At 45.3% G+C, this 23,158-nt stretch overlaps 1 protein-coding gene across 6 annotated transcripts in view; it reads right to left on the reverse strand.

Annotated features, from left to right (window-relative positions):
- Window positions 1-403: 403 nt before the first annotated feature.
- The window catches only part of VWA3B (von Willebrand factor A domain containing 3B), a 165,387-nt gene continuing 142,632 nt past the window's right edge, over window positions 404-23,158 (reverse strand). For 4 of the 6 annotated variants that reach the window (XM_074332571.2, XM_074332569.2, XM_074332568.2 and 1 more), the window contains 5 exons: window positions 21,196-21,307; window positions 14,938-15,062; window positions 13,748-13,885; window positions 11,558-11,658; window positions 404-1,508 (listed from right to left, as the gene is read on the reverse strand). In XM_074332571.2, coding sequence (XP_074188672.2) covers window positions 1,112-1,508; window positions 11,558-11,658; window positions 13,748-13,885; window positions 14,938-15,062; window positions 21,196-21,307 — 873 coding nt within the window. In that variant the 3' untranslated portion in view covers window positions 404-1,111. The remainder of the gene's footprint in view (window positions 1,509-11,557; window positions 11,659-13,747; window positions 13,886-14,937; window positions 15,063-21,195; window positions 21,308-23,158) is intronic. The other 2 variants (XM_074332570.2, XM_074332572.2) reach the window with 2 other exon arrangements.

Genomic DNA, 23,158 nt, shown 5'->3' on the forward strand with positions numbered 1-23,158 from the left:
CCCACAGCAAATTCCAAAAATATATTTAGTTTACTTAAATAAACCAGGTGAGGCAATACATACTTCACCTCGAGTGAGTGGTCCGGCTGTTTGTGTATTTTACCGAATATGGCCCTTGGTGAAAAACATTGAAAAAAGTTTGGACACCCCTGCTTTAGAGTATTAGAGCACTGCCCTAGCTTTTCTATTTGAAAAAAGCATCCAATATTTTTCTTATTAGTAATCTGTCCTATATTGTTATCTAGCTCCAAAGCTATTATTGATTAGAATAAGAGAATTTTGGAGAGCTCTTTCATTTTTGGTATTAATAAAGCTAATTTTACTAAGAAATTAATGAATAGAAGTGAATACTTTTATTTTATTGCTAAAACATGTTAAAAAAAAATACTAACAAACAGTCCAATAGTTTTGAAATGTTTCCAATGTAAGAGTTTTTATTCTGGCTCCGTGCTCAATTAGAGGTACCTACAACAGACTACAGACAAAAATAATTAGGGAGGGCTCAATAAAAATTTCCAGATAACAGTAAAATAGTGTATGTTCAGTCTTGCAGCTCTCATAGAAATTACTAGGTTTCAATTTCAGTCTTAAAATTAAATGATAAAATCCCCAATTCATATGAGATAATCAATTTAAAACAAGACTTCAAGCTTGGATGACAAGTAATTGACTTCCAAAAAAATTGAAAATCTTATGCTAGTAATCTGCCAGATTAAACTTCTGGGTGTGGAGAGTCTAATAGAAGATTGAGTTTGTGAGGACAGGGCAAAGAACAGGATAAAGAATGGTCAGGAGAAGCCAAAACGAATAGCTCAAATAGGTAGGAGATCCAGGTGTGGGGATGGCAAGGAAGTCTACCTTCATTACAAACAGGGCAGGCAGGGGTGGGTGAAGGAGGGCAGCCTTACCTCAGTAGAGAGGCTAGGCCCAGTGTCGACAGGCTGAGGTCTGGGCCGCCCTGGAGGAATGTTGGTTCTTAAACAAAGCTGTCACTAGACTGCTTTAAGGTTTCTCGGCGACAGTCCTCAGCCCTTTGCCGCTGTGGGTGTCTCTAGGAGTGCAGGATGGGGCTGCTCAGGTGGAGGTGTGGCAGCGACACCCTGGCTGGCTCCTAGACCCCGGGCCGAGGACCTTGTCTGGGGAGGTGGGTGTCAGCATTACTTAAGGGTGTTAGAGTTTTTGCTGTTTGGAGACTTATACTGGCCGGAAAACTAGGGGTTGACCTTGCGTGACCTACTCTTGAGATTTCAGGGTGTTCTGGAGATAAGTGATGCCGTCTCCCTCCCACCTTAAGCTTGAGGTATATCTTGGGGTAGGACTCTTGGGACCTGTTGCCATGAGACGGGTCATCTGAGTCCAAGGGCACCACCTCCTGGAGAGGCAGACTCTTGGCAGGTTTCTTTTTCTTCCTTCTAGGGTTCTCTTCTCTCAGCTCTCCTAAATCTGCTGTGTCAGCTTCTTTGATTGGACGTATTAAGAAAGTTGAGTTTTTCATGTCCACGTCTGCCCTAGAGAGAAAGAAATCAGGGTTACCCTGGTCTGATAGCTGCTATGTCTACAGAGATGTCCAAGCCAAGAGATAACAAGGGTGGACGAGGACGCGGAGAAAAGGGGACCCTAATGCACTGTTGGTGGGATTGTAAATTGGTATAGTCACTATGGAAAACAGTATGGTGGTTCCTCAAAAAATTAAAAATAGAATTATGATATGACCCAGCAATTTGACTTCTGGGTATTTATCCGGAGTAAATGAAAGCACTTATATTGAAGAGATATCTGCACCCCCATGTTCACTGCAGCATTACTGACAATAGCCACAACACTGAAGCAACCTAAGTGTCCATGGATGGTCAAATGGATAAAGATGTAAGATATCTCTCTCTCTCTCCATATAGATATACATATGCATATATATATACACACACACACATATATGTATATGTATATATATATAATTATTATTTAGCAGTAAAAATGGAAATCCTTTTTTGAGAACATAAACAAAATCAACAAACCTTCATCTAGACTCATCAAAAAAAAAAAAAGAGAGGACTATATACCAACATATTAGACAATCTGGAAGAAATGGATATTTTTCTAAAAGCATAACCTTCCAAGGCTAACTCCAGAAGAAACAGAAAGTATGAATAGACTGAATACTACCAGTGAAATTGAATAAGTAATCAACAAGCTCCCAACAAACAAAAGCCCCAGACCAGATGGCTTTACAGGTGAATTTTATGAAACATTCAAAAAAAAGAATTATCACGGGCCGGCCCGGTGGCTCAGGCGGTTAGAGCTCCATGCTCCTAACTCTGAAGGCTGCTGGTTCGATTCCCACATGGGCCAGTGGGCTCTCAACCACACGGTTGCCAGTTCAATCCCTTGAGTCCCGCAAGGGATGGTGGGCTCCACCCCCTGCAACTAAGATTGAACACGGCACCTTGAGCTGAGCTGCCGCTGAGCTCCCGATGGCTCAGTTGGTTGGAGCGCATCCTCTCAACCACAAGGTTGCCAGTTTGATTCCTCGACTCTTGCAAGGGATGGTGGGCAGCGCCCCCTGCAACTAAAGTTGAACACGGCACCTTGAGCTGAGCTGCCGCTGAGCTCCCGGATGGCTCGGTTGGTTGGAATGCATCCTCTCAACTACAAGGTCACCAGTTCGACTCCCGCAAGGGATGGTGGGCTGTGCTAGAAACGGTGGCTGGACCTGGAGGTGAGCTGCGCCCTCCACAACTGACTGAAAGGACAACAACTTGAAGCTGAATGGCACCCTCCACAACTAAGATTGAAAGGACAACAACTTGACTTGGAAAAAAGGCCTGGAAGTACACACTGTTCCCTAATTCCCCTTCCCCAATAAAATCTTAAAAAAACAAAACAAAAAACCTCATTCAACTCAACACCAAAAAAAAACAAACAACCCAATTAAAAAATGGGCAGAGAACATGAAGAGACATTTATCTAAAGAGGACATACAGATGGCAAACAGACATGAAAAAAAGCTCAACCTCACCAATCATTAGAGAAATGCAAATTAAAACCACAACGAGATACCACCTCACTCCGGTCAGAATGGCTATCATCAATAAATGAACAAACAAGTGCTGGTGAGGATATGGAGAAAAGGGAACGCTTGTGCACTGTTGGTGGGATTGCAGATTGGTGCAGCCACTATGGAAATCAGTATGGAGGTTCCTCAAAAAATGAAATGGAACTACCTTATGACCCAGCAATTCCACTCTTTGGTATCTATCCAGAGAAATCCAAAATGCTAATTTGAAAAAATTTATGCACCCCTATGTTTACTGCAGTGCTATTCACAATAGCGAAGACATGGAAACAACCGAAATGCCCATCAGTAGACGACTGGATTAAGACATTTGTGGTACATTTATACAATGGAGTATTACTCAGACAAAGAAGGAAATCTTACCATTTGCAACGATATGGATGGACCTAGAGAACACTATGCCAAGTGAAATAAGTCGGATGAAGAAAGACAAATACCATATGATCTCACTTATATGTGGAATCTGAAGAATAGAATAAATGTACAAACTAATCAGAAACAGTCTCAGAGACATAGAGGAAAAACTGGTGGTTGCTAGATGGGAGGGGGCTGGGGATGAGGGAGAAGGTGAGGGGATTAGAAAGCACAGTCGGTAACCACAAGATGGCCACGGGGATACGAAAGTTAGTTTGGGGAATATAATCAATAATGTTGTAAAGATTTTGTAGGGTATCTGATGGACACTTATTAGGGAGACCATTTCATGGACAGTGTAGGTGCCTGACCACTGCGATGTACACCTGAAGGTCATAATGAATGTCAAGTACAATTTTATACACACACACACACACACACACACACACACACACACACACAGTCACAGGATGTGAAGTACAGCCTAAGGAATAGAGTCAGTGGAATTGTAACAGCTATATGCGATGTCAGAGGGGTAGTAACTTGAGGGAGGGGGCTTATCACCTTTTGAAGGGTATAAATGTCTATAATACATTGTTTTGTACACCTGAAACTAATAAAAAAAGAAGGAAATCCTACCATTTGTGACATGGATTGTCCTTGAAGGCATATGCTGTGTGAAATATGTCAGATATAAAAAGACAAATACTGCATGATCTCACTTATATGTGAAATATAAAATAAACCAAACTCATAGAAACAGAGTAAAATGGTAGTTGCCAGGGGCTGGCACTGGAGGTGGGGGAAATGGAGAAATATTGGTAAAAGGGTACAAAGAAAATATACTGGACTATTTATTTATCCAGAAATGTATTTATTTATTCAGAGAAGGCGTCTTGGGAGCACCTTGACCTAATCTGGCCCAGTTTTGGAAACTCGCCTTCTACAGAGACTTCAGGGAAGGTTAAGGACATCAGCTGCCGTACTTTGTCCCTATAACCATTGTCTGCCACCTTGATCACCCTGTCTTCATTCTGAATTACTGACCATGGCTACCTTCAGATCCTTTTGGAAATTGTCAAGAAAAAATTTAATGGAGTAGGAAAATATTTTTAGTTATTTCTAAATAGAAAAATTCCATTGCTCAAATCCTCTTCAAAGGATCAGGATTTATCACATGTGATACTTTTCAAAGACTGGCTCAGAGACTCAGGGGGTAATTTCCAAGAGAGATAACATTTTGAAACCATTAGGAGAGCTATTAAAAAAAGAGAAAAAATCCCAAATAGCAAGTGTTGGCAAGGATGTGGAGAAATTGGAACCCTTGTGCACTGTTGATGGGAATGTAAAATGGTACAGCTGCCATGGAAAACAGTGTGGAGATGCCTCAAAATATTATAAATAGAACTACCAGTGACCCAGCAATCTCACTGCTGGGCATATACCCACAAAAATGAAAGCAGGGACTCAAACAGTTAGTTATCTGTAGACCCATGTTCATAGCAGCATTATGCATAATAGCCAAAAGGTGGAAGTGTCCTAAGTGTTCATTGATGGACAAACAAAATATGGTACATATCTACAGTGGAATATTTTTCAGCCTTTCAAAGTGGAAGGAAGTCTGGCATTTGCTATAACATGGATGAACCATGAGGACACTATGCTGAATGAAATAAGCCAGACACAAAATGACACATACTGTGTGATCCCACTTACATGAAGACCTAGAGTAGTCAGATTCATAGAGACACAAGTAGAATGGTGGCTGCCAGGGGCTGGAGGAGGGGGAATGAGGAGTTCGTGTTCAGTGGGGACAATTTCAGTTTGGGAAGATGAGAAAAGTTCTGGAGATGGGTGGTGGTGATGGTCACACAGTAATGTGAATGTACTTAGTGTCACTGAATTTATGCTTAAAAATAGTTAAAACGGTAAATTTTATGTTATGTATATTGTACCATAAGGAAAAAAGGCCTGAGCAATAGCAGTAACATTGGAAAAAGGCTTTCCAGGAGGCCAGAAAACTACCTTTAAATATAGATAATTTATAACACCTGTGTGGGTGTGTAAGTTCTGTGAGGCCAGGCTCCCGGAGACTCATCTTGAAATCACTCCACAAGGTGGTGATCACCAGCCCTGTTCTCTGGGATCTGAAGTCTTATCCAGCACATTGCCATCAATTATCCCTCAAACTGCCACCTCCCTCCAGAGCAGACTAAGTTGGTATATACTATTTCCCATATATTAGGATTGGTCTTAGTCCAGTCTCTAACCTATAACCTCTAAGAGCAACAAGCAGAAGTGGGAAGTAGAGTTTTTCAGGTTTACCAATAGCACCCAACAAGTGAAGGAGGGCAGACGCCTGCCTACCCACCTGAAGGGCCCCAGGAAAATGATCTTGGAAGGAACCCAAGAACAGCAAGAAAGAGCATGAAGCAGTGTGTGTCTTGCCCTCAGCCAGGAACTGGTCACGTGACCACCCAAATAATTAAATTCTGGGCAGGAGATCATGAAACACGAGGTATCCTTGTCATGCAAACATGCAAATAATATATTAAGTAGAAGAAAGTTACAAGACAGAATGTATGTTATATTTTCATTTTTGTTATTGAGAGTGTGAATGCTTAAGGATAATGGAAGTTGTTGATCAATCTGTTAATAGTTGCCTCAGGGAAATGGATTCCAGTAGAATTGTCACTTTCTCCACATTTAAAACATTTTTTGTGACTATCATCAATGAGAAGGAGAAACAAAGATTTTTATTTCAAGGAAAAAGAATCAACACACTAGAGAAAACACTCTAGGAGGATATATATCAAATATAAATGGTGATTACTTTTGAAATGTGGGACTATGGATGTTTTTTATATTCCTTTTGCTTTTATATTCCTCTAATATAATTTATAAATTTATATTAACTATGTATTATTTTATAATAAGAATAAAACAATACAAGCTGTCACAATTAGAATAAAAAGCCAAATGGGATTTTGATCAAGGAAGAGTCTTTACAACTGCCGAGCGGATGCCCCCAGCCACCCTTTTACTCTCCAGAATGACTGAGGCTGGCTGAGGTCACGATGTCCCACAAGGACACATCCCCTGAGGTGTGACCCTGCTGGGAAAGCTCTTATCCACCAGCCCACAGCCCTCACGCGGCCGGGAAAGCGGAAGGGGGCCACGCCCGATTCAGCCAGTGGACATTCTCTACCAGCACGAGCGACAGTCCTGCATAAAAGTCTTTTTTCCCCCTACCTCATACCAAAACTGAGTTGAATTAGTGTTCTATTAGTCATTTTAGGCTAGATTTGGTTAAATCTTATGACAAATAGACCAGAACTGTGGGGAGTGGCATGGGGGCTGGCACTGTCCTCTGTTGGCTCTTCAGAAGGAGCTGGTTCCTCTTCCGGGAAGAAGGGCTGAGCCTTGCCCCCTGCACTCCTCCAGGCAAAACCCACGGTCGAGCACTGTCAGCTCGCCCATCCTCTCACTGGTTCCCTGGGGTCTGATTTCTATTCGCCCTAAGTGTGTCTCTGTCACCAAGGCCATCTTAGAACATAGAGAACAGGACGGGTGGGGTAGGCACTGAACAGAGACGTTTGATGAGGACCAGGAGGCCCTGAGTTTGAACAATGGAAGAAGCACAAAATGGAGAGACTGGTAAAAAATGGCCATACAAACTGCTACCACTGGCTCTCAGGGTTAACGCATCTCTGTGACCCTGTTCCCTTGTCCCCGGTGCCAGGGCACCACAGCACACTTTCTGACAGCGGGCAGTGGCATGTGTCCATCTGGGTAACACAGAGCCTTCACACACAGCACTACTGCTGAGCTGCTCGTTTTTTAGGGCTTTGCTACAGCAGAGGAAAGGGGGCTCCTGCCCTGACCGGAGGGGACAGAGGGAGCTAACAACACACAGATGCCTAATGATTTCAGAGGCACAGCTCCTTCTAAGAGAGGCTATGGGAAGTGGTTCATCTCATGTCATGTCAGAGACAGCACTGAATCTTGACATTTCAATTACTTAGTGTCACTGCTGTCGGGAAGACAATGTGAGGCCACACTACACAGAGAAAAGGGACGAATGTTAAACAGTAAAGGAATTATAATTTCCTTTGAGACATACTCCTAAATCCAAATAGCCTGATGGAAAATTACTAAACTAAACTGCTCAGAGAAAAATACGAGAGGCTAATATTCTGTGTAATAGGAATTGAGAGCTGACCACAGGCTCAGACAAACTACGTCTGGACCTAGGAGAGGGTCTCCCCTCCGGTAGACTCTCACACACCCAAGTCCTGAAGACACACAATTACAGTCGCACGTCAAGGGCAGGACACTTCTTGCCTTCAGGAACACAGTGCCCAACCTCCTTCTTCAGATGCCCAGTGCTTTTTCTGGTGCACAGACAAAATGATTAGCCCAATGTGACTTTTGAGATCACACTTCTGAATGTTAATTTTTTAGTGAAATCAAACTCTCCGAAGTGAGTCTTCCCAAGGAGGGGTGTCGGAGGTAACCCGTCCAACCCTTGCTCTGTCAAGAAGGAAGCTGGAATAGACCCCAGCTCTGTGGGGATGAATGTCCAGACAGTTACATGACACCAGCTGTGTGGATTACTCTTCAGCCTGCCAGAGGCACCCAGCCCAGAGAAGCACACAGTCCCCAGCCTGTGGGTGGGTGGTAACACTTGGTAGAGGCACTTCCCTTCACTGGAGAAAACTGGGAGCGAGACCATCAAACCCACCACGCATGCTTCCTGGGCAGCAGCTGAGACCACGGCCTTCTGATCTGAGCAGGACCGCAGGGGAGTGGTCAGGGGAGAACTCAGAGCTGTGAGTCTGCTGGCGAAGAGGAAGGATGCCCAATGGCAGGAAAGTCCTCCTGGCCTGCTGGCTTCTTGGAGTTACGGAGAAGATGACATGGGAGAAATTACCTGTGTGTTCTCTAAATGGAGACCGCTATAGGCAGGTCAGGTCATAGTTTTGCTCAGCACAGAGCTTTCTGATGCCATGAAATGTGCTGACGGGAAGGTATGGTCACAGCCTCACTCTATTTCACATGACAAATGCAATGACACTATAGTTCTCTCCTTTCAAAACCAGTTATTGGGAATTTAGCAGAATGGATAACATATTTTGCAAGCCAAACTTGCTAAATCTTCGAGAATCACTTAATGTCAAATTTTGAGTTGAAAATGAAATTTGCATTACTGCTGACCATATTCAATCAATTCTGAACCCTTTACCATCTAAATACTTTCCTTCCTGTCTTTCATTGGGCACTACCTTCAGTTAGGAACCAGAGAGGGGCCTGCAGAAAATACTCTCAGTCACCCCAAACTGAAGGCCCCCAAGAAGGAAGGAAGAGGAGGACTGAAGGGTGGAGAGCTGGACGTCTGGCATGCCGGTCACCCTGCTGTGTGGGGCCCTGTACCCCTGGTCCTACCAAGCCTATATGGATGGTTATAATGGGTTCAATATTTTAAAAGTAAATTTAGCCAAATGATGTATAGTTGGAGGACATTTCTTTGATAGCCCATGAAGAAAACACCAGGATGTAAAAAAAAAAAATTCATGTTCTCATCTGGTATAAGGGTGTGAACACTTACTAAAGAATGAACAAAGGAAGGGAGAGCTCCTGACAAGAAAGGACCTAGCAGAGAAAATCCCAGTGTAGAAACAAAATAAGACACCTGCCTTTATTCTGCACGCTCACATCTGCCAGTCCTGATTATAGAAACAAAGACAGACTAAAGTTTGAATTTAATGGGCTGGAAGTGACCTCTGCTTAGGAGAACTAAATTCGGTCTCTTGCTAGTAGAGAGGCAGCTAGAGCAAAACCCCACTGGTCAATGAACACTTCCACTGTGGAAAGCCCTAGAAGCTCAGGTAAATAATTAGCAGCGAAGAGCTATGCAATAGGCCCGGGGTAGCACTAAGAGAGAAAACAATAAAGGCTTTTCTCAACAAAGAAAGAATTGGATTTTATTTCTCAAATAGTGATTGACAATGCTGAGTTTAGTGAAAATAGTCACTCCCTAGACACATCTATTCATACTCCTTTATAATGTACTATAACTTGGATATCATAATGCTTGAGTAGACTTTAAGAGTAACAAAAAAATGCTATTATTTTAAATGAAAATTATAGTCATCTAGGAGAAGACGCAGGGTTGGAGAGTGTGTCAGTAGACAGAGCTCCGCGAAGTTTCTCAGGGCACTAGTACCCCACCAGCAGCCCCGCTAGGCGCAGCTCGCCTGCCATCATTGGTTCAGTCTTCAAGCGGTGTTTTGGCACATCCTGTGAGCTGCACCCTGGAAACCAGGATTTGGAAAGAACAGAACCGGCCTCCTCTTTCTGGGACTCATGCCTAATGGGAGTGATGGCCGTGAATGCACATGGCCCCACGTGAGGGAAGAGCCCTGTAAGGAAACCTCTGCAGGATGGCGGGGGCCCCTCACTAGCAGGACGGCTGGAGTCCCAGGACGCTGAGGGCAAAGAACAGCACTCCGAGGAGGGTGCGCTTAGCTTGCACAAAGGCACAGAGCCTTGTGGAGCACCTCCGTGGTTGAAAGCCTGCGAGTGCTTGGGTACACTTGGTGCACAGAGGCCTTTTGGGAGGTCGGTTAGGGGAGGCCGGAGGAAGTGAGGCCAGGAAGGCAGGCCTGGGTCTGACCAGCAAAAGGCTAAGTTAGGATAAGAAGGGGCGTGGAGGGATGTTTAAGTGGGGGAGCGGCCATGGCAGATTTGCCCCTTGGGAGGACAGGAGGATGGGAGGACAGGAGGATGGGAGGACAGGAAGGCAGGTGGGACTTGCAGGAGGAGGCTGGAGGCAGGGGCCTCAGGAAATGAGAGCGCCTGACCTAAGGCAGCGGGTCTGAGGGTCCAGCAGAGCTAAGAAACACTTGCAAGTTAGGATCAACAGAACCTGGAGACCAGTGGGTGTAGGGGGAAAAGGACAAGAAGAAACCCAAGACAACACCAGATTTCTGCTTGGATGACTGTGTCTGGGGGTGGGATATGAACTGGGACAGGGAGGAGAGAGATCCAACTATGATTTCAGTTGTAGGCGTGCTGAGTTAGAGACTGTGCCCTCAGGTGGATGGGTGAAAATAACAGGTTCCCGCCGTGTTGTGCTGAGTGCTGACTTTACGCCAGGCCTGGCAATGACCATCCCCAGTCCTCATGCCACCCTAACCTTCGATGAGGAACAAGCTCAGACATAAGCAACCCACCCGAGGGCACAAAACCAAGTGAGGGTGGGGCTGGGATGTGACCCAGGCCTTAGTTACAAGGCTACCTGGGGAGCTTTTAACACAACCAATCCCACGCCAGGGACTACAATTCTGACACAGGGCCTGGGGGCAGCCTGGGTTGGAAATGATGCTCGAGGTCCTTAGAGTAAACAGAGTCATGGAAGCAACGTGTTTGGGCGCCATCAGCAGGGAGGAAATCCAGAGAAAGGAGGAGCCGTGACAAGCCTCAGATCCTGGATCCCATTTCCCAGCCTGAGCTCCAAACCCACCTTCACCTCCAAAGTTATGGCTCTCACTGCAGCCTCAATGTCCCTGGTTGGCCCTATGGACTCAGGCTTTTGCCTGCTGTCCAGGCCTCAGCTTTTACCCACCTATGCAGCTTTTAGCAATCCTACAACCTCCGATAATAATGTGTCCACCCCACAGTAGCCCCTGGAGCCCCCCCCCCACCACATGCACACACTCTCACTTGGGCCAGGGCCAGCCAGAGCCGCACCCCGCACCCCCCACAGGGGAGAGGCAGACAGGTGATTGGTCCCAATTGCAACTAACTGTACTTTACAGTCAGAGTTCATTAGAAGGCCGTGCAGCCTTACAAGTAAAAGGGGAATGATTCAGATTTGTGACAGGAGTATTCACTTTTCTGAAAGGTCAGTAAGATAATGTGGGATTTGAGATTAGAACCAGACAAACAAGCAATAGGTAAGGTGTGACACTGAAGGAAGAATATTCACAGAACCACATGTTACACAGGAAGTCCTCCACTTACACTTTTCTCCCCAAGTAATTAGAGATCATGGATCTCAACTCAGAAATTGATTAAAGGTGCAGAGATGTAAGTAAGTTCAGAAAATGAAAAGTTGGGTCCACTTACACTTTGGGACCCCCCTCAAGTGGGGGTGACTTTATGTGAGAGCAGGAGAGAGTGTACTTGTTTTGGCTGATCTTAATCAGTGCACTCCGAGGGCAAAATTCCTGCAACGATACCAAAGAGGTCACTCATTTAAATCAGACATGTCCACAGTTCCGATGTCATTCATTCTAGCTCGACCCATTTAATAGCTACTCGCATGATGCCATTCAGGGGGATGCTTCTGGGTGCAGATTAAATGCAGAGCCTCGCTTGGTAACTAGATACTGAATAAAACTCATCATTGAGTCTTCTCTGTCATTTTTCCACATCCCAAGTCATTTCCCAAGCCACAGAAGGTGCAGTGGATGCATGCATGCACGCACGTATGCACATTCTCTCATATCACCATCTTCCCATCTTCATTCCAGGCTTCGCCATCTCTTTGCTGGACTTATAAACGATCATCCACCCCTTGCTGAATGCCCCACCTTCAGCCCCATGAGTCTCCCAGCATCTCCATCAGCACTGTCTTCAGCATCTCCCCCCACCATGCCACTCTGGTCTCCAGGGCCCCACTGCCCTATGGGTAAATTCTAAGGTCCTTCTTGGGCTCTCTTGCTCAGGAATCCTGGGTCAATTGCTTCATCTCTTCCCACATCCTGGGGACATGCCCAGGGACATCTCTTCAATGTCCCTTGATTTGCTTTCTCCTCTCTTGCCTGGCAGATATCCCCAGAGTAGTGCCACAGAGCACCATAAACCTCACTTGCTGCCCTTCCAGACTGCATCTTGACTGTCATCCAAATACTCCAGAAAGTCCTTCTTCTCTCAGGGCTTTTCCTGGGTTGATGAGAAAGCACCCTTTTCTCCCTCACTCTGTCAGAATGGATTCAGGGCTCCTGGGGCCACTGACTCAGATGGTCTCAGTCTGTGTCCTCAATCCTAAAACTCATTTACCACAACCCCTCCCTGGTGGCTATACCTCATATGACAGTCCTGAAATGACTGGCTATGTTTACCCTGTATACTAGACAGTCAGACACAGAGCTTAGGGTGCAGACCATGGAGCCAGGCCGCCTGGGTTCAGACGCCTGTTCTATGGCTCCTGTGTGACTTCACCTCTGCTTCAGTTCCCTTCTCTGACAATGGGAATAACAACAGTTCCCCTCTCACAGCGTCCCGAGCACTCAGTTGTTCACTACATGTAAGGCACTTGGATGGACACCTGCAGCACAAAGGAAGTGCTTTGTAAAGTTACCCACTATGATTTCATTTGCTGCTTTTTGCTTGCCAATCTATTGCATAGTAAGTGGTCCATCCGGGCAATGCTATTTCCTTTAGAAATGTCATGCATTCAAGGAATTTAAAAAGCAGTTGAGAACCTTCCCTTCGTCAGGGGCTATGCAGGGGGCTGAGACCGATGGGCCACAGGTGGGAGTCTGGTTAGGAAGCCAATGTGGGAAGGGAGCAGTCCAATGTGCAGGGGATCCCGAGGGCCTCAGCAGGATGTCACAATTGGGCAGTCTTTTGGGTGCCAAGAGTGTTCATGGAAAGAAGCTGGGGAGGGTGGTAGGAAGAGTTAAAGCCCAAAGACTCGGAAAAGCCCACTGTGCTCGGGAAGCAGTGAGCCTCCCGTGGGCTAGAAGCCACGCACACGGGGCAGGCTGGGCAGTGCTCGGGCCCAGCTGGGCTTTTCCTTGAGTTGATGACATGCGCGCACCCATGTGCGTGGGCGGGGGGCGGGGGGGGGGGAGGAGGCGGTGGATATCAGGTAGGCGAGTGACATCCTCAGATTTGTAAACTGCTAAAGATGTTTTTAAAAACTTCTAGGAAGATACACAGGGAGGGCCTGCAGGGGAGTGTAAGGCCGGAGTGGTTGGTCCGAGGAGCAGGGAAGTGAGAGAGGGTGGTGCTGTAACGATGGGGAAGCCGCTGAGAGGCCACGTGAGCCCCCAGCCGATGGTGCAGAATGCGGTGCGGAGTTAGGAGGCCATGGCCACCCTAGCAAGGGCAGCCTCTGTGTCGCAGAATCTGAATCATAGGGATGGGTGCACAGGGGGATAGATGAGGAGTTACAGCCAGGAAACCCGCTCTTTCAAGATGGCCGGCAGTGCCAGGAAAGAGCGAGGCGTGGCCACGAGGAGGGTGGGAGTCAAAGAAGCCACTTCCTACCCCGTGAGAAAGTCCATTTCTAAGTAAAAGTCGACTCACTCTGCGGTTGTTGCACTTCAAAACTGTGTAGAATTTATCTTCGGCCACATCGTGATTTGGAAGTGCTATGACAATGGCAGGGACATAGAAGTCAAATCCGTTGGGTATCACAATTTTGGCAAACACATAGTCTCCAACCTGGAGATAAGAGCATATTTCGTAGCAAACATTTTGCTTAGAGATCTTATACACAAAATTATATAAGCTCATTTTAAAATATCCCAAGATGAAGCAAATACTGATGCTAAAATTTAAATGCATATTTTTTCTTCGTTAGAAAGTCAGTATCTCCAAAATTCTTTGTGCTCACTGGGCCACACCAGGAATTTTGTGATCAGTTTGGGCAAGCCCCGTTCTAGAAGGACTTCATCTCCTGACTAGGGTCCTGGGGACTGCAAGATGGAGAGGGGTCTGGAAACGTCTCTTACCTACGAAAACTGGTGGAAGGAACCTAGGGTATTTCACATGAAGCCCAAGGAGAGTTATGAGCAGTGTCTTCATATATGTGAAGAGCTGCCACCCAGACATAGGAAAGGAGAGGGTTTGTTTAACATTGCTCTAAGCACACAGCTGGACTCCATGGGCAAAAGTTACAAAGAGATAGCTTCCAGCAGAACAGAAATCCTGGGAAGAGGCACACAGAGGCTGCTAGGCATTTGTCAGTTGGAAAGGATCCATCGTCAGAGGAAAGTGCACTGATGCACCTGGGTCTGGCCGGGGAAGGTGGGAACAGGCAACCAGGTAATGTCCTGTGAGTGCCCTTGGTACACTTCCTCCTGGCTCACTCTATCCAGGAAACCACTGCACTGGAGTTCTGGGGGGGGCTCTCTACTCTCCAGCCTTGGTGTCAAGGAAAGCACTACCTCTGTCCTTTTTTAAGTCTATTTTAACATACTCTTTTGCAGTTACAGTTTCAAGAGCACTAGCAACTACAGTATCTCCCTCCCTGACTGCCTATTGTCTGTAAAGGGACAAGTGCAATTGTGAGCTATATCCCAGGGTGTCAGCAGATCAGGCTCATGCGCAAAGAAATCGCCAGGCCAGGGCTCAGACAGCCTGGGGCTATTGCTCTTCCCTCTCAAACCTAAGCTCTGTGCAGGAGCCCAGTGAGATGTGCAGCCAAGGGCACCACAGTGGCCATGCCATCCTTAGAGCACTGGGAATGGGGATGAGGGGCCGGGAGCAGGTACCTGGAGCAGCGGGCAGGGCATGGCGCCCCCCACAGGCGTGATGAAAGAGATAGGCACCACCTTGGTGTCTCCATACCTGAAGCCCACCAGTGCATGGGTAGGGCTCACGCACTTCTTCACAACCCCTGGAAGGAATCAGATTTAAAATAAAATATAGACAAGTAATGTCTGTTCCCTTAGGCGGGCCCCAAGGGAAACAAAGTGGCGCTAAGTTATCCCACTTAGCCTGTTTAGATCAGAGTGCCGTTTGGTCTCTCTCCCAGATGACACTGGTCTGGAGCATGCTGAGCTGGGCAGCCCACAGGATACGCAGAAGCTTGCTCCTCCAGCATCCCCAGCAACCATCCTGACAGGGAACATTGTTTCTGGAAACAAATATCCTCTTCCTGGACACTTCCTACCATCTGGTTTCCTCATCTACTTATTTTAGCCATATTTCCTTCCATAATGCTTAAAGAAAGTCAATGTTGTTAAACTGTGAAAGTGAAAAGGAAATGTGAATTTCCATCACCAGATTTTCATTAACATTAGATAATTGAAAAACAAAACAAAACATTAGATAATTGAAAGGGTAACTGAGCACATCCCGCAGTTTCCCTAAAATGAACAACCAAAAAAGGAGAAAAGAAAAGAGAAACCAGGCATTTCCTTGTCTTTCACTTCTCAAAGAGATTATTGTAACAGGGAAAGAAAATACCTATGGTAAGCTTCACATAGTTTGTCATTTAGTCTAGCTGACGTGTATTTTCCCATTATAAAGGGATTATAAATATTAAGGGGAAGTTTTGACAGGGATACTTCCTATAGCAGTGACAGCTGCGAGACAGAAATGTGCCGTTCCCCATGGGGCTCCTGCCGCACGAGTGCCTGCCCCAGCTCACACACCAGCCTTGGCAAAGTCCCATGTCCTTTTACGCAGCAAAGAAACAGCTGCTGATTTTCATCTCGAGTCCATGTCTTTTGTTTTAAATAACCAAAGAAATGAAACCTTTAAAAAAAACACAAACCCACATATATGAAAACCAGCCTTCCCTTGTGTGTGCTTTCTTATCGAATTAAAATGTTCAGTTTGGTTTTTGAAGTATTCTTTACACATTATTAACACATTTCCCACCATAAATGGACTTTACCCTTTTAATTAGAAAAGCCAACACTACTTTTTATTTTTTTTAAATGTAAGATTTCCTTCAGCCTTTTTCTAATTTTTTTTTTTTTTTTTTAATTGAGGAAGGGCAACAGGACTTTATTGGGGAACAGTGTGTATTTCTGGGACTTTTCCAAGTCAAGTTGTTGTCTTTTCAATCTTAGTTGTGGAGGGCGCAGCTCAGCTCCAGGTCCAGTTGCTGTTGTTAGTTGCAGGGGGCGCAGCCCACCATCCCTTGTGGGAGTCGAGGAGTCGAACCCAAAACCTTGTGGTTGAGAGCTCCCACTCCAACCAACTGAGCCATCTGGCCACCCGGGAGCTGAGCGGCAGCTCACTGACTTCATTCTAGTTGTGGAGGGTGCAGCTCGCTGGCCCATGTGGGAATCGAACTGGCAGCCGCGTTGCCCAGAGCTCACACTGTAACCAACTGAGCCACCCATCCACCCCCCAACACTACTTTTTAGAAAGAATTCCTATTATGGAAACAATGAAGACCCCACCCCCCAACTACCACGGTTCAGCGTCAGGACCTGGTTCGCCAAGGCGGCCACACTGGCAGAGTGACTCACCACACATTCCTAGCCTTTGGGACTTGGCACAATCCCATCTTACACTGGCTACACGGTTTTCCAGCTGTCTGCCGAAGCCCAGAGACTGCTTGGCCCGGCAGAGTCTAAACCATTTGTTCTCTGCCTCTTAGGGGAAAAGTCCGCCGTGCCTGCCTCAGTGATTAGGCCTGAAGGTTCTGGTGTTAGTACAGGCTCTTCTTAGCTCCTTCAGTTCTCTTTTCTTCTTTGTGCATTCTCTGCGGACATGGGCCTTTGTCCACCTCCAGAAATCAGGGTGCTTTCTTGAAGCCTAACTGGGAACCAGCCTCAAGATATGGACACCTCCCTGGGCTGGCTGTGCTCCTGCCCCCACGCCCTCCAGTTAGGGCTCCGATTCAGTCCTTGCTCCTTCTCCATCTAATTAAGGAGTTGTTACCATTTCTATGTCCTAATTCAAGATCAGCTTCCAATTTAGGGCTTCCCTGATGCTGCAGCTGTTCTCCGTCCTCACCTCTAGAGAGGTGAGATCATGTCGCCTGGCCCTCAAATGTTGCTGGGAACCATTTCAGGGGCCTGCCTGGCCTTTCTCCTCATGGAGGTCTGGCAATCCCAGCCATCTTCCTTGGGTACCCTGGCTCCCCACCTCGACACAGGGCTCTCCTGTGCTCAGCTGGGGAAAGAGGATGTGGCCCCGTTGAGACTCAGCAAAAATGGCCCATGCTCTGAGATCAGAGGCCTGGAAAACAGTCTAAGCAGACAGCATGGGTCAGTCCACTTGGTGAAGGATGCAGGCATAGTTCTTTATCTTTGTAACAAACAGGAATCTCAGGCTGGGGACTGGAATTTTTTTTTTTTTTTTTTTTTTTTTTTTTTTTAACCTCCAGCTGTAAGAACCTTCTGATATTTGCAGCCTGGCTTAAATCCCATGAAAAAGGCATTAGCTTTGCTCCACCTGCCCTACCCTGCTCCACACTATTTACCACATTCTCATTTCCTTCCGTCTCAGGGGGCTCCTCTCCAGCCACTGTGCTGATTTTTGCCTCTTCGAAACACTGTTAGTTTTTAAACTGCAAGTAGCCCCCTCCACCCTTGGGAGAGGGGTGTTTCTGTCTCCTAAGAGCTGCTCTCGGGTGGGATCACAGAAAACTCTTTCAAGCAATGAACAGTTTCCAATTACATAATGCTGCACATTAGCATATTTAATCTACACAACAATTTTTTGGGGGTTTCCTTGTTTCAACTCCATTTGGAAAGAAGGAAAGTGAGGCTCAAAGAACATCAGATGGCTAGTTAAGAGGCAGACCTCAGATAAATCAAATAATTTAGGATTTTCTGACCCTAAATCATTACAACCAAGAAAATATTCAGTCCCTGCCACACGTGCGTTTTTCTTCCATGTCTCTTGCTCCTATGGCACAGTGCAGAAATCTTGCAACCCAGACTTTTCACTACTGTGAGTTTCCTGAAGTAAAATGCTGCTTGTCACCGAGCAGCAGGGACTGCGACCCCATTGCCGCACACAATGACTTACAGTAAGGCTCGAAATGTGTCTTCCTCCTGCCTTTCAGCATTCTGATAAGCTGGCTACTGGCAAGTCACGTCCATCCCTTAACTGGGTGAAGCGCACTCGCCCTGGGACACAGGCAGCCGCACAGAGTCCCTGCCTCACCTCCTAGTGACAGCAGCAACGACCGGCCAGCTCCACTTCCATGGAGACCGGGCCTTAACCATGGACACTGATCCAATGACCCAAAGCCGCTTTTTGCTGAGGTACATTTCAAAGCCAACTATTTTTCATTAGAAATGTTCAGGAGGTTTTGAACAAGACTTGTCAGGACAGGAGTCACCAATCAATATCAGGCCTGTGCTCCACAAAACCCTATTTGGTCTTCGTTATGCAAGGGAGGAAAGAGTAACGCATGGTAACCAGGTGTTCTAAATACTACTAATGAGGGCAGATGACATCAGACGCCTGAGAGGGACATGACATCATTCCATCACTTAGGGAACGTCTTGTCCAGGAATGTATAATCTGAATCTAATCTCACCCAAACTGGGGACCATCCTAGAAAATAATTGACCTTCCTCTCGAGTAATGTCAATATCATGAAATAGGAAAGGGTGCAGAATGATTCTAGACCAAAGAGACATTTTAACTAAATACAATACATGATTCTGGATAGGGATTTGCGCTAGAGAATAAAATGCTATAAAGGCCATCATTGGGACAATTAACAAAAGGAAATATACAGATAAAAAGTAGTATAATGATAAATTCCTGGGTTTTATAACTTTATTGTGGTTCTATTAAGAGAATACCCTTGTACTTGAGAAATACAAACTGATGTATTAAGGGGTAAAGGGGCATGATATTACCTAATCTCAAATAATTCAGAAAAAAATAATGTGTGTTTATGTGTGGAGGTAAAGAGAGGGAGGGAGGGAGAAAGAGGGAGAATAAAATAAAATAATAAATATGGTAAAAACAAATGTGGCAAAATGTTAAAAATTGGTAAATCCAGGTAAAAAGTATGCAGGAATTCTCTGCATTATTCTTGCAACTTTTCTGTAAGTTTGAAATTATTTTTTATAAAAAATAATTCTATGACAGTAGCATTGAAATTCCCAATTAAAGAAAAGATCCAATGATTTGGGGGAAGGGGGACAAAAACTACGTACATCCAGTGAGCGTGCGCTGCTCCCGAGTAGCTAGAGCCACAGCTCACAGCTCGCAGGAGTGTGCACTCTAGGCCTCTAATCACATATTTAAAAAGACCTGGTCTTGGGTATTGCACGTGGCCACAGTGTAACCTCCATGACCTCCCTGGATCAGGAGGTCCTCAGGATCTTATTAGCACACGAGGATGGGGCTGAGGAAAAGTTTTCTCTGGGACCCTGGCCAGCAAACTGATCACAGGCCCTAATCCAGCCATTTGGAATCCAGTCCTTTTCAGCATTTTCATGCAACTACCAAATTCACCTTGGACACCTCTCCAGGGCTCAAATTCAGAAAACCAAGCAGGGGTTGCCTCCTATAACTGCCTCCCAGCAAATCAGAGCCCCAGGTTGTCAGGCCCTGCTCTTGCAAAGAAGAGTTTCATGCCTTAGCCTATGAGCTCACCTCAAATGCTCGGATCCACATTTACTCTTATCCAGTCAACTCCACAGCACATTTATCACATTTGAAAGAAAATGACCTCGTTGTCATTTTTACACATTTGCCTGCTGGAACCCAAAACTACTGCTGAAGCACTTTTTCCCACTTAAAAATTAAACTTAAAGAATTATTCTTTTAACTGGGATTGATAGATAATACCTATATAAGACCAGCTATATTTCTGCAGTATAATCTTTTTGCCTAATAGCTCTTCCTCAGGGTTCTCTTTCTTTTCCCTACAGGTCCTTCCCATGATTTCACTGACTACATTTGTGTTGATGACTATTAGGGGTCTGGAGAGGAAATCTGCTTGGAGATAGATTCAGACACATCAACGCACAAGTAGTGCACCTATGATTCACCATGTCCCAGACACACCTCATTACTTCCTGTCCACACCATTTCCAGGAGGTACCACTGTCTACCTTGTGGCCCAAGCCAGGGACCTGAGTGACATCCTAATCCACTTCATGTCCACTCTTCACAGCAATGGGAGAGACCTTTTTGAAACTTCAAGTGTAATTGTGTTTCTCCCTGCTTTAAATGTGGCTCCTCAAGAAAGTCTAAACTTCTTAACATAACCCATTAATGAATGGCCCACACTTACTGCTCTGAAAAGCCTTATTATTTTCCACCCTTCCTTTGCATTCTAGGTTCCAGCCATAATCTGTTTTATTTCTCCAGACTTAAAATGTTTTCCTTCACCTCTAGATCTTCATTCATATTATTTTCACTAGCCATGCAGCTCTCGCTTGAACTTCACCTGGCTGGTTTCTTCAGGAATCCTTGGGCAGAGATCTCAGGTCCAGTCAGACCAGCCTCTCCTCCTGTGCCATATGCACTCTGGCCTCAGGACTCTGCTGTCCTCTGCCTAGCACTCTCTTCCTCTGACAATCTCATGGCTTGCCCCTCCTCCTCTAAACCTTTACTCATTTGTCACCGTCCCCAGAAGCTCTTCATAGACCACCATATGCAGAGTTGCACCTTTCACCCTGACACTCTGAACTCGCCTCGTGGCTTGATTTCTCTCTGTATAGCACTCGATCTGACACTTTACATATTTAATTAGTTGTTTGTCTGTCTCCTTCACCAGGATGGAAGTTCCACAAAGACAAGAATTTCCATCTCTTTGCTCGCTACACTAGACCAGCACATTAGGAACATTACCTATATGGAGCAGAGTACATGTGTAGTAAATATTTGTTGACTAAACAAATGAGAGATTCAAATAAACACATTTTTCTGGCTGTTGCCCCCACACATGCAAACATAGGGAGGAGCCCCAACATCCTTTCCGTTTTGAAGTGGAATACCTTCGTACAGCTGTGAAGTGTCATTGTCCGAGGGGAGGCAGTTTGAGAACCTCTGATCCCTGCTATCATATTCTATAACAAAAGAATCATACCTACCTGGAAAATAAAAGCCATTTTCATCACATCTTGCAATAACCTTCTGGCCTTTGAGGTGATCCAATTTCTTTGATTTGATTTTCTTTGTTGGATTGCCTTGAAATTTCTGCTGCTAAAAAACATAAAACATAAATAATTGATAGGAAAAGTCAATGCAGACAGTGAAAATCACAGGTATAACCTTTCCCAGACAATTTAAACAGGATCTAGAACCTTAAAATATAAGATTCAATAAATCCATTATATAATCCAAAATGCAACATACAAAAAAAGCAACCAAATATGCCCGATTCTCAAGGTAAAAGACAACCAATGGATCACAATACTGAGATAAGCCAGTTGTTGTAATGATCAGATGAAGACTTTAAATCAGCAATTCCAACCACAGTCCTTGAGGTAAAAGTAAATACTCTTAATGACTAAGTGTTTTCAGCAGAGAAACAGAAATTATAAAAAAAAATAACCAAATGGAAATTGTAGAAGTGAAAATTATAATATCTGGAAGGGCACAATATAATTGATATGACAGAAGAAAGAAACCTGAAGACAAATTAACAAAAACTATCCAATCTGAAGAACACAGAGAAAAAAAGATTTTAAAAAGTGAGCAACATCCTTCCTGTTCCAGATAACCCGTTGAAAGCCCAGCCCAGTTATAATCTCTCTCGGAAAACTTTACCCCCCAAGCAATTTCAGGGCGGAAAAAAAGGTACATCCATACAAGGGAATATTATTCATCCATTTATATATGAAATGTACAGAAAAAGGCAGGACGACCCCTCACTCTGTGAAGACCTCCCCTGCATGGGCAACAACAGCGAATGCTAGCAACGCAGAGGGCCTCATGTTCATTTTTCATACACTGAAAATGACATCTAAGAACACGCCTTTCTAAGTGGCCAAAGAGTACCAAACCCTCCCTCAGCTCATTCACATACCTGTGAGTTCCCCGAAAGGACCGTGACAGGTACCAAAGGGCCTTGTACATGGAATTCCCGTTTACTCTGCTTTGGTTTGCAATGTTACTACTACCGGCAGCAATCCATTTCTGGTTATTTCCACAGCACATAGCTTTATGGAAGGAACTATCCAATGTACACTCAGTGATTCATCCTGGCTACCATCAATTCAGCTACACCACACACAGAGCAGAGAACCATGGCCAAACACACCTGTGGGGTCAGCTTTCCTACAATGGTTCATGCCACAGAAATAGAGCACTGGTGTCCGGATGGAAGGACATCAATGAGGGCAGCTAACCACGCCGTTCCTTCAGCACCTTTCCAGAAAGATGATCTCCTGCAGTTTTCGAATCTTACTGAAGATCTTAGAGACACGGTACAGTCCGTACCAAAGAACATCCCAGCCCCGATCCCTTCCTGCCATACCTCACCCATGCACAAGGAAAATACATGCATGTCACTGAGTTTTAAAAAGAAATGCATGGAGGACAGAGTCAGAGGGGATCGAGTGCCTGCACTAACCCAACAAGCCCACGTCTGCAGCCGCGATGCCCGCCGGTGCCAGTGAGGGAGTCAGACAAGCAGTGGTGGGAGCAGACAAGTCAGGACACTATCCCCTGGGGATTTCATTTTGCCTTGTCTCCAAAACCCAGAGAATCCAATTCACTTTTTGCCAGATTCCATGACCAGGTGATGTGAAGCAGGGTCCAAAATGGCACACCCTCCTTTTATCTCATCACTTAAGTTCAAGGTCATGCTCTCCAGTTTGCATGAGTGAGGACAGTGAACTTACTAACTGTCTGATGCTTTAAATTTTTCCATTTAACAAACAACACTTCCACATCAGGTACAGAATGCATTTCTAGGATTTAACTAGAACTAGTTTTGGGATCAAAATCCTGCTATAAAACCACTACTTAATATTTTTCCCTGCTCCAAATCATGAGCTTCTCTGTCCATGTTTTATCCTCAAAGCCCACAAGCCTGAGACTGCCGTGATC

The sequence above is a fragment of the Rhinolophus sinicus genome, chromosome 2 (genome assembly GCF_057876585.1).
Source record: "Rhinolophus sinicus isolate RSI-liver-muscle chromosome 2, RSI-T2T, whole genome shotgun sequence".
Classification (NCBI taxonomy): Eukaryota; Metazoa; Chordata; class Mammalia; order Chiroptera; family Rhinolophidae; genus Rhinolophus; species Rhinolophus sinicus.